This window comes from Engystomops pustulosus, chromosome 9 (genome assembly GCF_040894005.1).
Source record: "Engystomops pustulosus chromosome 9, aEngPut4.maternal, whole genome shotgun sequence".
Taxonomy (NCBI): Eukaryota; Metazoa; Chordata; class Amphibia; order Anura; family Leptodactylidae; genus Engystomops; species Engystomops pustulosus.
In genome coordinates this window covers 99,356,592-99,374,302 of record NC_092419.1, presented here as the reverse complement: position 1 = coordinate 99,374,302, position 17,711 = coordinate 99,356,592, and the positions used below count along the sequence as shown (strand labels likewise).

General features: G+C 46.0%; 1 protein-coding gene across 3 annotated transcripts in view; it reads left to right on the top strand.

Moving 5' to 3' along the window:
• The window catches only part of CERCAM (cerebral endothelial cell adhesion molecule), a 98,075-nt gene extending 84,507 nt beyond the window's left edge, over positions 1 to 13,568 (top strand). For 2 of the 3 annotated variants that reach the window (XM_072124537.1, XM_072124535.1), the window contains exons 2-12: positions 2,713 to 2,823; positions 3,275 to 3,392; positions 3,768 to 3,902; positions 4,203 to 4,407; positions 4,485 to 4,604; positions 5,428 to 5,504; positions 5,843 to 5,949; positions 9,444 to 9,576; positions 10,321 to 10,448; positions 11,230 to 11,433; positions 11,513 to 13,568. In XM_072124537.1, coding sequence (XP_071980638.1) covers positions 2,765 to 2,823; positions 3,275 to 3,392; positions 3,768 to 3,902; positions 4,203 to 4,407; positions 4,485 to 4,604; positions 5,428 to 5,504; positions 5,843 to 5,949; positions 9,444 to 9,576; positions 10,321 to 10,448; positions 11,230 to 11,433; positions 11,513 to 11,750 — 1,524 coding nt within the window. In that variant the 5' untranslated portion in view covers positions 2,713 to 2,764 and the 3' untranslated portion in view covers positions 11,751 to 13,568. Of the gene's footprint in view, positions 1 to 1,828; positions 2,166 to 2,712; positions 2,824 to 3,274; positions 3,393 to 3,767; positions 3,903 to 4,202; positions 4,408 to 4,484; positions 4,605 to 5,427; positions 5,505 to 5,842; positions 5,950 to 9,443; positions 9,577 to 10,320; positions 10,449 to 11,229; positions 11,434 to 11,512 lie in introns of those variants that run through there. The other variant, XM_072124536.1, reaches the window with a different exon arrangement.
• The last annotated feature ends 4,143 nt before the right edge of the window (positions 13,569 to 17,711 follow it).

Below are 17,711 nucleotides of genomic sequence, written 5' to 3'. Positions count from 1 at the left end.
CTATAAGGAGTGATATACGGCCGGGCGCAGTAGGCTTCTATAAGGAGTGATATACGGCCGGGCGCAGTAGGCTTCTATAAGGAGTTATATCTGGCTGGGCGCAGTAGGCTTCTATAAGGAGTTATATCTGGCTGGGCGCAGTAGGCTTCTATAAGGAGTGATATACGGCTGGGAGCAATAGGCTTCTATAAGGAGTGATATACGGCCGGGCGCAGTAGGCTTCTATAAGGAGTGATATCCGGCTGGGAGCAGTAGGCTTCTATAAGGAGTGATATACGGCCGGGCGCAGTAGGCTTCTATAGGGACTGATATCCGGCCGGGCGCAGTAGGCTTCTATAAGGAGTTATATACGGCTTGTGCAGTAGGCTTCTATAAGGAGTGATATACGGCCGGGCGCAGTAGGCTTCTATAAGGAGTGATATACGGCCGGGCGCAGTAGGCTTCTATAAGGAGTGATATCCGGCTGGGCGCAGTAGGCTTCTATAAGGAGTGATATACGGCCGGGCGCAGTAGGCTTCTATAAGGAGTGATATACGGCCAGGCGCAGTAGGCTTCTATAAGGAGTGATATACGGCCAGGCGCAGTAGGCTTCTATAAGGAGTGATATACGGCCAGGCGCAGTAGGCTTCTATAAGGAGTGATATACGGCCGGGCGCAGTAGGCTTCTATAAGGAGTGATATACGGCCGGGCGCAGTAGGCTTCTATAAGGAGTGATATACGGCCGGGCGCAGTAGGCTTCTATAAGGAGTTATATCTGGCTGGGCGCAGTAGGCTTCTATAAGGAGTGATATACGGCTGGGCGCAGTAGGCTTCTATAAGGAGTGATATACGGCTGGGAGCAATAGGCTTCTATAAGGAGTGATATACGGCCGGGCGCAGTAGGCTTCTATAGGGACTGATATCCGGCCGGGCGCAGTAGGCTTCTATAAGGAGTGATATACGGCTGGGCGCAGTAGGCTTCTATAAGGAGTGATATACGGCCAGGCGCAGTAGGCTTCTATAAGGAGTTATATACGGCTGGGAGCAGTAGGCTTCTATAAGGAGTGATATACGGCTGAGCGCAGTAGGCTTCTATAAGGAGTGATATATGGCCAGGCGCAGTAGGCTTCTATAAGGAGTGATATCCGGCTGGGCGCAGTAGGCTTCTATAAGGAGTGATATCCGGGTGGGCGCAGTAGGCTTCTATAAGGAGTGATATCCGGCTGGGCGCAGTAGGCTTCTATAAGGAGTGATATACGGCCAGGCGCAGTAGGCTTCTATAAGGAGTTATATACGGCTGGGAGCAGTAGGCTTCTATAAGGAGTGATATACGGCCGGGCGCAGTAGGCTTCTATAAGGAGTGATATATGGCCAGGCGCAGTAGGCTTCTATAAGGAGTTATATACGGCTGGGAGCAGTAGGTTTCTATAGGGACTGATATATGGCCGGGCACATGTTCCCTTATAGCTAGTTGCCTATGAGTTTGCCCGGACCCTATGTTCTGTGCATTTGTGGGACTGACTGGACCGAACCTATAACTGCTGAACTGAAGAAAATGAGCGCAGTTCTGTGATTCTCGGTTCTGTCTGGTAAATTCCACAAACGATTTTAGTGGACCAATCCCTCATGTGGGCAATGGGAAGGTGCAATTATTCCTGCTCTGGGCACCAAAATACCTTGTCTAGAAACACAGCGCCGCAGCTCCTGTCGTGGCTTTATATGGTACTGCAGCTCAGCTTATCTGAGCTTCTGACTACATCATGGATTCAGCATTTACCAGTCAGGATTAAAGGAAAGCTGCACTCACTTTCATACTGATTTTCACTCAGCTTTCCCAGAGTCAGATAAGTCTGTGACTTGGATGTAATAGGACACTAGAGGAATGGAGGAAGGAGATTCCCTGTGATGTGGAGGTCCCATGGCCGCCCCCTCCTCCTCCTCCTCCTTCCCCTCCTCTGACACGTCCTCCCCCGTGTTCCTGCATGGCCCCTGCCGCGGTGCTGCTGCTTGTCCTGCCGGGCCTCCTCCTGCTGCCTGCCCGGGCTCAGGAGCCGCTGCTCGGCCATGACTCGTCACCTCCATCCCTGCTCATCGCACTCCTGGCCCGTAACGCCGCACATGCCCTGCCCTACAGCCTGGGGGCGCTAGAGAGGCTGCACTACCCCAAGGAGAGGATATCCATCTGGTGAGGGGGGCTGGGGGGGCTGGGGGTGCTTTTTACTAATCAATATGACTAGTTTGAGACTAAATGGCAACTTTGGTCTCTAAAAAACAAGAATCTGCTTCATATTTTACCTCAGGTTTCACATCATCGTACAGTACGTAAGTAGTTTCCGCGCCAGATCCGTATATTAGTAAACGGGACCACTATTTATGCGTATTATTTACGCCTTTGGTAGCCTATTGTGTATATTGGCTGAAATCTTCAAGATTTACCACAAAATTACCACAAATGTCGGCTCATATTGTGTTTTTATCATCATTTTTGCTTGCGCTCTATTCCCAAGCAGCGATAATAGGAACATTGGCGAACTACAAGTCTCAGCATTGACCAAATCTGGTGTAATAGCATGCTGGGGTGTTTTCAGGAAGTTACTGCTGCTAGTAAAATGGGAATATTGCTTGTCACCCAGCTTTCCCAGGATCTGATGGGCTGTATTAGAGTGACAGAGTTTGTGTCTAGGTGTCCGATACCCCGTATCCATACATTGACCTTCTGTGTCTGTCTCCAGGTGTGTGACGGACCACAATGAGGACGATACGGCTGCAGTGTTGTTGCAGTGGATGGAGTCGGTGCGCCCCCTGTATCGCTCGGTGGTGTGGAGAGCGCAGGAAGCCCCCAGGTGAGGTCCGCACGCCCCAACTTGTCATAACTGCCCCCCAAGGCAGATCAACATAAAACTGAGCAGTGCTCACACCATTCAAGACAAATGGAGGATTCTGCACATTCTTTCCCAACTTAAAGGGGTTGTCCACAAATATGATTGATGGGTTATCCTCAGGATATGGCATCAATATCTGACCCCTGCAAATTACAGGGCACATATCCCCCTGCCCATCACACAGCACCCCCAAAACATGCTGGTATCTAAAGGATAAGGGTACCCTAGACATTTTTGGATCCACAGCGTTGCTGTGCTTGGGGTCTATAGGGTGGACTTCTTATTAACCGTTTGAGTGCAAATCTTTTTTCTAAGGCAAGGGTATTCCATCAGTGTCAGATCATTAAAGGGAGGGGGGTCAAACTTCAGGTGACCCCGCTGATCAGGGCACATCTTCAATGTTGTTCTGCAGATGGTATCCTGAAGAGACTGGTCCAAAAGAATGGCCCAAGGAGCGCTATGAACACGTGATGAGGCTCAGGCAGGAGGCTTTGGACTATGCGAGAAAGAACAAGGCAGATTATATTCTGGTAAGGCTCAGAGGTTTGTTTGACTCAATGTTTGACAACTCAAATGTGTGTTTTGAAGTTCTGCAGCAGCTGGGGGGGTCCCACCTCACCTGTATGATATGAAGGATATCCTATTATTAGAGTTTTATGGGTTTCTGTAGTATTTGCCCACCTAGGACCCCATCAGTGGTGCTCCTGTGACTTCTCCTGGCTTACTCCCAAGTGGATGTGGCTGCAATACCAAGCACAGCCACTATAGTAAGCAGCTGAGTGGTGGGGGATCAGGCCCCCTCTGACCTGATATGGATGATGCATTCTAGTATTGTAGTCCTGCATTATACACATATCATCTGAGGTTTCTTCTATCCAGTAGAGTGTAACCCAGTTATCTTACAGTACACAGATGCGGACAACGTTTTGACCAACCACGAGACCCTGCAGCTGCTTATGGCAGAGAATAAGACCTTGGTAGCGCCCATGCTGGATTCTCAGACCGGATTCTCCAACTTCTGGTGTGGGATAACTCCGCAGGTAGGTGATCCATAAGGAAAAAGTTTTCTGATCTTGACAAAACTTTGTGATATGTCCCTGTTTGTGCATGTGGGCAGCACTCTGGACCTTGCACCATGGCAGATATAGCTGCAGACCACTAGCCCTAACATAATCTTAATTCATATGTTGCGTGATGAGACAATTGCACGTTCCATTGGCACAATCAGCCTTGTGCTAGAGGTCATAGGAGCCGGAGTCTGCGGTGGTGTATGATGAGACAGACACATATATAGTTGGTTTTTGGGTGTTGTGAGTAATGTTCTGCATCCTTGTTGTCAGGGCTTTTATCGCCGGACGCCAGATTATTACCCCACAAGGAACCGTCAGCGGGTCGGGTGCTTCGCCGTTCCTATGGTGCACTCCACCTTCCTGTTAGATCTGCGTAAGGAAGAGAGCAGCAACCTGGCATTTCACCCTCCTCATCCCAATTACACCTGGACCTTTGATGACATCATTGTCTTTGCATACGCGTGTATGGCATCAGGTACGTACAGGATGATTCTTCTGTGGATTTGTCCTTATAATTGACTATTTTCACTCATTTTATGTGCTTCGTTTCAGGAGTGCAAGGTTACGTATGCAATGAGCACCGTATTGGTTACATCAATGTGCCACCACTAGCGCACCACGACCTGGAGGATGACCAGCTGAACTTTGTGCACCTTATGCTGGAAGCAATGGGTGAGCAGTGACATAATAAGAAGGGAACCTTCATTTTTACAGTTTTCAGATACATACATTTCATTATATTATGGTACAGAGCTGAATTCATAATTGTGCAAGCTGTTTGCTCTTGTATTGTATGATAACCCCATATCACACTGAAAAACCTGTACAGGCGGTCCCCTGCTTAAGAACACCCGACATACAGACGACCCCTAGTTACAAACGGACCTCTGGATGTTGGTAATTTCCTGTACTTTAGCCTTTGGTACAATAAACAGCTCCAAAAGTTATCAAAGGCATTTGCAATTAAGCTTTATTGTTAATCCTGGTTCTTATGAAGAATCCAATATTTTTAAAATCCAAAAAATTTTGGCAGAGGTTACAATGATAAAATATACAGTTCCGACTTACATACAAATTCAACTTAAGAACAAACCTACAGAACCTATCCTGTATGTAACCCGGGGACTGCCTGTATACATGAAAAAAGCTCAGCTAACAAGGCAGAGATTTGTCTGCTGACAATAGGAGAACTGTGTGTTTAGCCCTGACCTATAACAATGGATAAGATATATAATAGAAAAGTTTGACTACTGCCTTTATTTTACAATTATATTACTGTCACCACTGCTGAGACAGAGGCTTCAGTACTTCAGGGTCATCTGTGCTGACCAAAAACAGCAGCATACATTGTATAGTGTCTGTATGTGGTATTACAGCTCAGACCCTTTCACTGTAACATGCTGCATGTAATCCATGAGATAGATGGATGTGACTTCACAGTCCTGGGGAGCACCGCTCTTGGATCAATTCTAACTTCCACCTTTCTGTTTTGCAGTGGAAGGCTTCCCATTCACTCCTTCTCAATATGTGTCGCTGCCAGAAAAGAATCCAGACAAAATGGGATTTGATGAGGTTTGTGTTGGTTATACATTATTTGTTAGGTGTATGATCAATGCATGTCGAACTGCTGCCACCACTAGAGGGAGCTTACTGCATACATGGAACACAATTATACAGCAAGATCGTGAGCTCCACTAGTGGTGGCTGTAAGAAGGTGTCATTGTGTTTTGTTTTTTACTCTATGCACTGAAGAGATCAGAGCTTTATATATCGAAAAACATCACAGCATTAAAGAATTCATAAGAGTGTTAGAGTCTCTTAAAGGGACATTAACTCTTCAATCTACCTACTTCTATTTACTGTAATGATGTCAATGATGATGATTCTATGCCGGTTTATATTTTCTTTAGATATTTCTCATAAACCTTCTTCGCCGCCCTGAACGTCGGGAGAGGATGCTGCGCTCTCTGTACGAGCAAGAAATATCTTGCCGTGTGTTGGACGCTGTGGATGGAAGGTAATTTTTTTAATGGATCCTTTTTGACTATTATCAGGGGTATGGAAATTACTTTTAGTCATTAATCGTAAGCAGCTGAGGTGTGTACTATGATATTCTGCAGCAGTTGTAGTGTGTATAATGATATCCTACAGCAGCTGAGGTGTGTACTATGATATTCTGCAGCAGTTGTAGTGTGTATAATGATATCCTACAGCAGCTGAGGTGTGTACTATGATATTCTGCAGCAGTTGTAGTGTGTATAATGATATCCTACAGCAGCTGAGATGTGTACTATGATGTTCTGCAGCAGCTGTAATGTGTCTAATGATATCCTACAGCAGCTGAAGTGTGTACTATGATGTTCTGCAGCAGCTCTAGTGTGTATAATGATATCCTACAGCAGCTGAGGTGTGTATTATGATATTCTGCAGCAGCTGTAATGTGTCTAATCATATCCTACAGCAGCTGAGGTGTGTACTATGATGTTCTGCAGCAGCTCTAGTGTGTATAATGAAATCCAACAGCAGCTGAGGTGTGTATTATGATGTTCTGCAGCAGCTCTAGTGTGAATAATGATATCTTACAGCAGCTGAGGTGTGTACTATGATGTTCTGCAGCAGCTCTAGTGTGTCTAATGATATCCTACAGCAGCTGAGGTGTGTACTATGATGTTCTTCAGCAGCTCTAGTGTGTATAATGATATCCAACAGCAGCTGAGGTGTGTATTATGATGTTCTGCAGCAGCTCTAGTGTGTCTAATGATATCCTACAGCAGCTGAGGTGTGTACTATGATGTTCTGCAGCAGCTCTAGTGTGTATAATGATATCCTACAGCAGCTGAGGTGTGTATTATGATATTCTGCAGCAGCTGTAATGTGTCTAATCATATCCTACAGCAGCTGAGGTGTGTACTATGATGTTCTGCAGCAGCTCTAGTGTGAATAATGATATCCTACAGCAGCTGAGGTGTGTACTATGATGTTCTGCAGCAGCTCTAGTGTGTATAATGAAATCCAACAGCAGCTGAGGTGTGTATTATGATATTCTGCAGCAGCTGTAATGTGTCTAATCATATCCTACAGCAGCTGAGGTGTGTACTATGATGTTCTGCAGCAGCTCTAGTGTGTATAATGATATCCAACAGCAGCTGAGGTGTGTATTATGATGTTCTGCAGCAGCTCTAGTGTGAATAATGATATCCTACAGCAGCTGAGGTGTGTACTATGATGTTCTACAACAGCTCTAGTGTGTCTAATGATATCCTACAGCAGCTGAGGTGTGTACCATGATGTTCTGCAGCAGCTCTAGTGTGTATAATGATATCCTACAGCAGCTGAGGTGTGTACTATGATGTTCTGCAGCAGTTGTAGTGTGTATAATGATATCCTACAGCAGCTGAGGTGTGTACTATGATGTTCTGCAGCAGCTCTAGTGTGAATAATGATATCCTACAGCAGCTGAGGTGTGTACTATGATGTTCTGCAGCAGCTCTAGTGTGTATAATGAAATCCAACAGCAGCTGAGGTGTGTATTATGATATTCTGCAGCAGCTGTAATGTGTCTAATCATATCCTACAGCAGCTGAGGTGTGTACTATGATGTTCTGCAGCAGCTCTAGTGTGTATAATGATATCCAACAGCAGCTGAGGTGTGTATTATGATGTTCTGCAGCAGCTCTAGTGTGAATAATGATATCCTACAGCAGCTGAGGTGTGTACTATGATGTTCTACAACAGCTCTAGTGTGTCTAATGATATCCTACAGCAGCTGAGGTGTGTACCATGATGTTCTGCAGCAGCTCTAGTGTGTATAATGATATCCTACAGCAGCTGAGGTGTGTACTATGATGTTCTGCAGCAGTTGTAGTGTGTATAATGATATCCTACAGCAGCTGAGGTGTGTACTATGATGTTCTGCTGCAGCAGTTGTAGTGTGTATAATGATATCCTACAGCAGCTGAGGTGTGTACTATGATGTTCTGCAGCAGCTCTAGTGTGTATAATGATATCCAACAGCAGCTGAGTTGTGTATTATGATGTTCTGCAGCAGCTCTAGTGTGAATAAAGATATCCTACAGCAGCTGAGGTGTGTACTATGATGTTCTGCAGCAGCTCTAGTGTGTATAATGATATCCTACAGCAGCTGAGGTGTGTACTATGATGTTCTGCAGCAGCTCTAGTGTGTATAATGATATCCTACAGCAGCTGAGATGTGTACTATGATGTTCTGCAGCAGCTCTAGTGTGTATAATGATATCCTGCAGCAGCTGAGGTGTGTACTATGATGTTCTCCAGCAGCTCTAGTGTGTATAATGATATCCTACAGCAACTGAGGTGTGTACTATGATGTTCTGCAGAAGCTCTAGTGTGTATAATGATATCCTACAGCAGCTGAGGTGTGTACTATGATGTTCTGCAGCAGCTCTAGTGTGTATAATGATATCCTACAGCAGCTGAGGTGTGTACTATGATGTTCTGCAGCAGCTCTAGTGTGTATAATGATATCCTACAGCAGCTGAGGTGTGTACTATGATGTTCTGCAGCAGCTCTAGTGTGTATAATGATATCCTACAGCAGCTGAGGTGTGTACTATGATGTTCTGCAGCAGCTCTAGTGTGTATAATGATATCCTACAGCAGCTGAGGTGTGTACTATGATGTTCTGCAGCAGCTCTAGTGTGTATAATGATATCCTACAGCAACTGAGGTGTGTACTATGATGTTCTGCAGCAGCTCTAGTGTGTATAATCATATCCTACAGCAGCTGAGGTGTGTACTATAATGTTCTGTGGTAGCTTAGGTTTGTATTATGAGTTTCTAAGGCAGCTGAGGTGTGTATTGGGATGTTCTGCAGCAGCTGAACTGTGATATCCTGCAATTTCTTATTATCCCCTAGAGAGAGCATTACACTTCTGTCAATCATAGGTAGTAAAGTATGAATAAACGTCCGGCATAAGTGAACTGTGAGAAGTTAAGCCTCTGGAAAGAACGGCTGATCTCTGTATCTGTCACAAGGTGATGTTTATACAAATGTTATCTACAGACGTGTCAGCAGTGAATTTCCATCAAGGTGTGTTTAATATTAAAAATCACAGTTCCAGAATTATATACATGGTTCAGTCTCCATAGAGTTTTGGCAGCTGCTGCACAACCTGTCTATGAAGGGAAGAGCAGAGCCTTATGTCAATCCATCAGGTTCTGCAGCAGCTGGGCTGTGTATTGTACAGTAGATAAGGCATCCCAGGGGTAACCAGAGTTGGACCAAAAAGGAGGAGATAGAGGGATGGCTGCTGTGAGACCTGTCAGCGGAGCTGAATGCAACCTGCTCTACTCATCAGATCAGACAGCGGTGCCATGTGGTTCTGCAGATCTGGTGCAATGTAACGTCACAATGCACCAGTCAAGCAGATATCATCCACATGTCTGTATAACTAGTGCACAGATATTACTGACAACATGTCATGGGAAGATGGGCCATGGATATTGTACATGCAGCTTTTCTTCTCTCCTCTAGGGCTCTCAACAGCAGCGACATCAAGAAGTTGGGTGTGAACCTTCTGCCCGGATTCTATGATCCGTTCTCTGGTCGGACCCTCACAAAAGGGGAGGTGGGCTGTTTCCTCAGCCATTATAAGATCTGGCAAGAGGTAATGTCCTATGTGTCTTAGCAGAAATGTGTGCCTACTGCAGGTTACACTGGAGAGTGATTAGTTGAGATCAATCGTTTTGGATGCTGAACCCAACAGCTGTAATGAAACATAGGGGGTCATTTACTAAGGGCCCGATTCGCGTTTTCCCGACGTGTTACCCGAATATTTCCGATTTGCCCCGATTTTCCCTGTAGTGCCCTGGGATTTTGGCGCACGCGATCGGATTGTGGCGCATCGGCGCCGGCATGCACGCGACGGAAATCGGGGGGGGGGGGGGGGCGAGCGAAAACCCGACGGATTCGGAAAAATCGCCGCATTTAAAACAATAAAAGTGTCGCTTGGGACGCGCTTACCTTCACTTGGTCCGGCTCGGTGAACTTGAGTGCGTTCAGATGCTTTTCAGCGCAGCAGCGCCACCTGGTGGACGGCGGAGGAACTACCTTGATGAATCCCGGCCAGACCCGAATCCAGCGCAGAGAACGCACCGCTGGATCGCGAACGGACCGGGTAAGTAAATCTGCCCCATAGTGTTATGTGGTGGCCAGCCAAGGAGTGGTCCTAAGTGAATATCCCCTACAACCCCCCTTTCTAGCCCCATAATCTCTTTATTGAAGTTAGATCATCAGCTTTATTAGTGTGGTAAGTGACAACCACTTGTCTATACCAGTTGTCGCCTCCCATCACATCACATAAAGATGTCTCAGTGGATAGGGGGCGCTAATGTTATCATTCTGATCTCAGATAGTGGATCGGCAGCTGGAGGTCACTCTGGTGTTTGAAGACGACGTACGGTTTGAATCTTATTTCAAGAGGAAGATGATCCGGCTTCTGAATGATGTCCGCACCGCCGAGCTTGAATGGGATCTTATGTAAGCATATGGATACTGTAGCTTAAAGGGCGTTTCTATGCTAACTAGTAAACCCCTGGGAGGCAGGGCATTGCTAAAATAAAGGATACTCATCCTACTCTGCCCCCCGTTATATATGTTTGGCACGAAATCTAGTTATGGGTCGTTCGCGAACCAGCTGACACAAAGAGCTGGCTCATTCACGTGAACGGCGTTGTGATGGCTCTCTAAACCCCGCCCCTAAGCGGCTCACCACGTCCCTTTTAACCCGATAAAATCGGGTTAAAAGTGGATCGGTGTGGGGTGATTGACTGACCTGTGGCTCCCTATTATATATTTAATAGGGAGCCGTTCAGGAGCCAGAAGAGCCGACTCTTCTTAGTGAGCGGAGCCTAATGAGCCAACTCACTAAGAAGAGACGGAATTCCCATCACTAACCCAATACCGATGATCGAAGCCGGACTGTAGTGATGATCCCATGATTGTTGATTGCAGTCACTCACTGGCCTCATCATATAGAATGGTGACAACAGATGTGACTATGAGGCCAGTGACTGAACGCAGGGATCTCTGCGGGGCTGAGACTGTAAACAGAAGAAACAGATGCCATAGTGATTGGACCAGGAAGGTTGGCATAATTCATTTTCTTGATAGTTATAGTCTCCTTGGAGGCAGCAGGATAAAGGATAAGGAATCCCTCTTCTACAGATATTTGTGGGATCTGCAACTATCATCCATGTAAACATAGGAGTCGCCCTTGCCGCTCCTTGTACTTAGATGTAGAATACTCTTCCTGTTGCAGATACATTGGGCGGAAACAAGTGACTACAGATCCCGAGAAGTCAGTGGAAACCGTGAGGAATCTAGTGGAAGCCGACTACTCGTACTGGACCCTGTGTTACATGATCTCCCTGCAGGGGGCCCAGAAGCTTCTCAATGCGGATCCCCTCTCCAAGATGCTCCCGGTAGATGAGTTCCTGCCCATCATGTCAGACACACATCCAAAGTAGGTGCTGCTCCGCCATCATACCCTCCCGTGTCCCTGTGTAATTCATCACTCATCCATCTTCTCTCCAATTTCACAGTAAAGAATATAAAAATCACTTTCCTACTCGGGATCTGAAGGTTTTCTCTGTGCACCCTCTTCTCGCGTTCCCCACTCATTACACCGGGGAACCCTTCTGGTTAAGTGACACGGAGACGTCCACGCTCTGGGATGACGACAACGTGCGGACAGACTGGAGCGGATCGCAGAAGACCCTCAAGGACTCTCGGGGGAAGATTCATGGTGGATTGCGGTCCGGATCACGGGATGAGCTGTGATCCGGATGGTGAACTATGACATTGTGTGTGCAAATTGTCACTTGATCGGTGGGAGACCACAGCAGTTTTTACATTATTGCCCCCCCCCCTGCTGGTACAGGGATCAGCAGCTTGTTCTCCTTCCATCATACAGTCCCAGATAGGGGAGAAGTGCCATATAACTGGCAGAGATGAGCAAATTTCCCAAAATGTAAGGAATATCATGTTTTTGTCAGGACCCGTCCAAGGTCCATGACCCCAACTAGAAGTAAGCAAATCCTACCCCCACTAGCCTGGGTCTTTCAACTCTTAGCACCCGAGGCCTGACTTTTCCTGGTTTCAATTTGTACATGACCAATGTTAAAGTTTTACCCAAAATCTGAATATTTTTGGAAAAGTGAAACTAGTTAAATTTGCTCATCTCTACTACTGGGCACTAGATAGTTAATTGATTCAATCTATTTTGCCATCAAATACTTATATCTTTCAGATTTCCCTTAGATCCCCCATTCATACAACAAACAGCAGACTGAGGTGCCATTCATACCTGCTGTATCCACCATTCTCTGACCTGGACATCCAAGTGCCTCACCTCTCCTCCAAAATACTGCAGCAAATGGACCTTTGGCCTAGATGTGATCAGAAACACTGCCACCTGTCGTTACAGGTTATCTGTGGTATTGCAGCTTAGCCAGATTCAATTCAGAGGAGTTGAACTGCAATACCAGACACAACCAATCGACAAGAGTGGCGCTGTTTTTGGCAGAAGAAAGCTATTTTCCCCCCGTTTTTGTAAGTTTAATCCCACAAATCTAACAGTAAATCGGGTTGGATGGAGTCAGAACAATAGACATAACTGGAGTTTAACTGTTTACAAGATTCACTGTAGCATTACTGTACATAGGACATGGATTTATATGGGTGTGGGGAGCTTTGTATACTGCGGGGGGCGCTATCACTTTACCTGACACAAATTTCTAACAGGTCTGGAGACCTAATATGAACATTTTTTATATTCAAGTAATTCTATTTCTGGGAAAGCTGCTCCCGTAGAGACCGTCACACTACTTTCCAGATTCCTGAATGGCAAAATCTGCCTGGCTATGTCATGTAGTAATGTATCTTAACAGTTTTGCCAACCGAGTCTGTCCCAAGTTTTAAAGTTATCCCTTGGGCCAACCCCTTTAAGACAATATATCATAGACAATACCAGTATGTACAAGTCGGGTGAGGTGTGAGGGTCTCTTTAAGGAAAGTTGGGTGAAACCCACAATTGATGTCCCGCAGCTTTGTGATAACTTGGTGCTCAGGTTCATTGTGTTACTGTACAAAAACATAAGCTCAATGATCGAATCCCCAATCATTACTTACATCAGTGGTCTCCTGTCTGTTACCCTCCAAAACTACAGCTCCCAGCATGCCCTGGGGGTTGTAGTACTGCAACAGCTGGAGACCTATGATATTACATGGTTCAGACTATAAAACTATATAATACAGAGCTATAATATAATAATGTGACAATCATATTTATGTCTGTATAGGGGAGTACAGGATTACTCATAGGTAACAGCGCCACGGTTATAAAGCAGGTGGAGTCTGGTATTGCAGCTCAGTCCCATTCATGACAGTGGAGCCTAGCTGCAATACCAGATACCACCCCCAGGAGGCATGTGGCGCTGTTTTGGAAGAAGTCAGCCATTTTTTTTCTAATCCTGGACATCCCCTTTAATTGTAAATTGCTGCCAGTGATTACGATGTCTTCAGTGCAGATTCACTGGTCACATGTAACATCTCAGGTTTGTGATATTTTGTTACCAATAAAGTTTACGTACAAAAACACTCTGTATTATGTTATTATAAAACACTGTATTAATGGAGACGTCTTATTGTTGAATATAATATATAGGTATAAAAAAGTAGCTTCTACTGTAAATTCCTTTCATCCAGAATTTCTAGTAATCCGGCAATAGTTCCCACTACCAAATGTACAAGGGGTCTGACTGCTGGGGACCCTCACTCAATGCCTTGTCTACGTAGCCGACTTCAGCGCTGTACTTGGCCCCCCCACCATTGCCAGGGGCCACAGCCAATGAACAGAGGGGGGCGCTGTTTCTGGAAAAGTAAAAAAAAAAAGCTAAACTTTTTTTTCCTTTCTCTTTTGAAAGTCAAATTACCGAGACGTTTAAAAAAAATGTTGCTGAAGTTGCGCGATTCTCACTGGGAAATGCATTGCCTAGAAACGGCCCCGCTGTGAGCAGCGTTAATTATGGTTTACATTAATTATGTACTAATTACAGCCGCTCATAAATCTGGACGGTTCCCCATCCCCCCAGAGCCGCACTTGGCTGCAGATACGGAGAGAGATTTACTAATTGGGAAACCATGCGGGGCGACTGCTGGGATGTGTACTAGACGTCAGGATGATCCCGAGCCTGCGCCTTACATACATACATGTGCTCCTACACTCATACATACGTACATACATGTGCACCTACACTCATACATACGTACATACATGCGCAACTGCACTCGTTCATACGTACATACATGCGCAACTGCACTCGTTCATACGTACATACATGCGCCACTGCACTCGCACGTACATACATGCGCCACTGCACTCGCACGTACATACATGCGCCACTGCACTCGCACGTACATACATGCGCCACTGCACTCGCACGTACATACATGCGCCACTGCACTCGCACGTACATACATGCGCCACTGCACTCGCACGTACATACATGCGCCACTGCACTCGCACGTACATACATGCGCCACTGCACTCGCACGTACATACATGCGCCACTGCACTCTGTTAAGGAGGTCGGACTGGTTTCAGACGCCATCTTAGATACAGCGGCCAGCTTGGGGGGGGGGTGGTATGCTTCCCTCTTAGAAGCTATAGAGTTAAATGTTTTAATTCAGCTATTTTTCTCATTTAAACTGTTGTTTGCCTTTTCACAATATCCTTGGCATTTCTTACCGTCCTTCGGGCCTCTGTATTCTTGTTATTTATTTTGGTTATGAAGAAGCTTCTAGGAGCCATTGTGTAGATAAGCATGGCTGTAAACAAGGCCCAGTCATTTTTCCCAGAATGTGCTGGTACAAAAGCATAATGGCCAATAGAATCTAAGTGTCTTATCAACACCCCAAATGCTGATCTCTATGTGTTAAAATATAGCTGTATCTGTTTGAAATAAACAGTGTGATTTGAGTGCATGGGAAGACCGACTGTGTCTTTTCATTTACTCTGTCAGCTCGCTGCCGGCAGCTATCTCATCCTCCCTCAAAGGGTTAATTAGGACTCACCTTACAAAAGTCAAGAGGGCTGTTGGGGCCCTGCATAAAAATCCCTAACAATATTTGGCGTCCCTGGGTGGGCTTAGAAGTAAACAACAACAACACCGAGACAGCCTCCGTGAAGGGTCCCCGCCGGCTTGGTGAACAGAACTGAACAGAGAGCTCTCAGGGTAAGATATTAATTTTTATTGTCTACCTTGATATGTCACTTCTGTGTCACTGGTTGGATGGACCGGGTAAGACTGTCTCTGTGTTATGTATTTGCCACTGTTGTTCACTGTAACCTAAGCTCAGAGTTTTTGGCAAAGAACCACTTTGTAAGGTGATGGACAGAGACCGGACAGTGACAAATGGTCAGACAGTCTGTGATGTTAGCTGAAGCTGTGAGACAGGGAAGAGTAACCCTTAGGGGTCCGTAGTGCTAAAGTGGTAGATATTCTGTTGTGATTGTCATAGTGTCAATGATACAGTTTTGTCATTGAGGGTTGCCCACAGACTTTCTTTGGGAGTCTGAGCGGTCTTGTATGACTAAGAACTAGTCGAGTCTGAAGGAGAGGGACTTGGAGAGTCAGTCTGAGGACAGTGACCTGAGAGTCAGTCTAGTCAGGCAGTGATCTAGCGTAGAGTCCCTTGTGGACCTGCAGGGTCAGTCTGAGGGCAGTGACTTAGTTTAGCGTCAGTCCAGTCAGGCAGTGACTTAGGCTATATTCACACGAACGTATGGGGGACGTATATACGGCCGACGTATATACGGCCGATATACGTCCCCCATACACTCCTATGGGCGCACGGCACCCTACGGGAGCGGTACGGTGCCGCACACGTGCGGCACCGTACCGTTCCGTACCCGGGAAAAAGATAGGACCTGTCCTATCTTTTCCCGTAATACGGCGCCGTGCGCCATATGTTGCTATGGAGAGGGGCGGGGGTGAGCTGCGCTCACCTCCTCCTCCTCTCCCCATACACTGCCGTTGCCCGCTACGGTACGGTACGGGCGGGCAACGGCAGTGTGAATATAGCCTTAGTCTAGGGTCCTTTGTGGAAGACTCAGGTGTCTAGTTTCTTTGGGGTCAGTAAATCGAGGTGTCGGCATCCGTTGTGAGACCCTCTTGAGTCTGTGGGGACAGGTTCCTTTGACAGTATTGTGGTTATGGACACTTTTGATGAGTAGTGAATTGGAATAGAGCCAAGTGCATTGCAGGCAAGAAGGAAGATTGTGTCCCACATGAAGGGGAAAGATGCACAGAGACAGAAGGTTGTTGAGTTAAGTAGGACTGATGGAAAAGTGCAAGTTGACATGATCGGACATAAGGGCTGGTAGTTTTGTGTTGAAATGAAAGTATTGAAGGTTTGAAGTTTTTTGGGATGTGTCAGATGATCTGATGATTGTACAAGTGAGAAAACTTGATCAGATTTGGAAACAGACACTTATAGCCTCTGACTTTGACGGACGGACCAGGACAGAGTGACAGGAATCCTTCAGAGTGCCCAATGAAGAAAGAGACAGGCGATAAGGGACATTTCAAAGTTTTTGATGTGGAAAGAATTTGAGAAAAAGAGATTTTATTATATTTTCCTTGGAGTGAAAAATGGCCCCTGTAATCCAGACTCCACCCCTGTATCTGGTGGTTAGAGAAGATGACACGCCCTACCATTCTTCAGTGGCGGCCATCTTAAGTCAGTTTATTTTTCAGTGGCGGCCATTTTAAGTTATATTCCCTTCAAGTCGATGGAAGTTGATTGCTGTTGGCAGCCATAAAAGCTGTTGTGGGGCTTTGTAGGAAAACAGCTGACCATGTTTCGGGCGTCTGCTAGGGGTCTTGGAGTGAGGGATGGAGGTTGTTTGAGTATTATTAAAATTTATTGATCCCGACAATTAGAGAAAAATTACTATAAAAAGTGTTACAATGTCTCCGGTACCTGCTTTCTGGCATTTAAGGGGTTAACAGAAGGGTGGGGGCTGTTGGAGCTGCGTTTTGTTTTGTGAAGAACTGACATGTGCTGTGTCTGTCTTATCTACGAGAGAGACGATAGTGACCTTGATGCTCACGGAAAACTGAATTTCTCCATATTAAGTTGCTTGGAATCTGTGTTCTGTTATCTTGTGGTTTACAGGCTAGTGAGAACATTCACATTTGGGAGGGGTAGATCGCTGCGTTTAGAGTTCTCCCTGACAATCTAAAAAAGACTTGAAGGAAGTTATTTGGTTGTGGAACAGAGATACAGAATGATGTGATGTCCTCCTGTGTACCCCATGAACAGACTAAGCAAGAACGAGCCCCCCAACTGTATTACAGAGCCTATGACTGACTTTTGTTCCTTTTTGATTAAAAACCATCTTAAGTGTACCTGGATTTTATTGAGACGTTGGAGTCTGGCCAGAACTTTATAGGAAGCACAGAACACTGGGCTGGAGATGTGGTGGAGGGACTCTGACACATTGACGTTCAGAGGGAATAGAGGATGTTTCACAGACCACGCTAAAGTGAGATTGACAGCATCTCCGGAAGTCTCAACCGACCGACCCAAGTGGGCGTTGCGGGGAGGAGATATTACTGTAGTGAGTGGCGGAGACGGCCCCCACAGGGCAAGACAAGGGGGGGTGGTTACGGACAAGGATGTTAGCGAGAACAGTCCCCCTTCTGAACAGCCCCCCACACAGAGTTATCGCCTTTC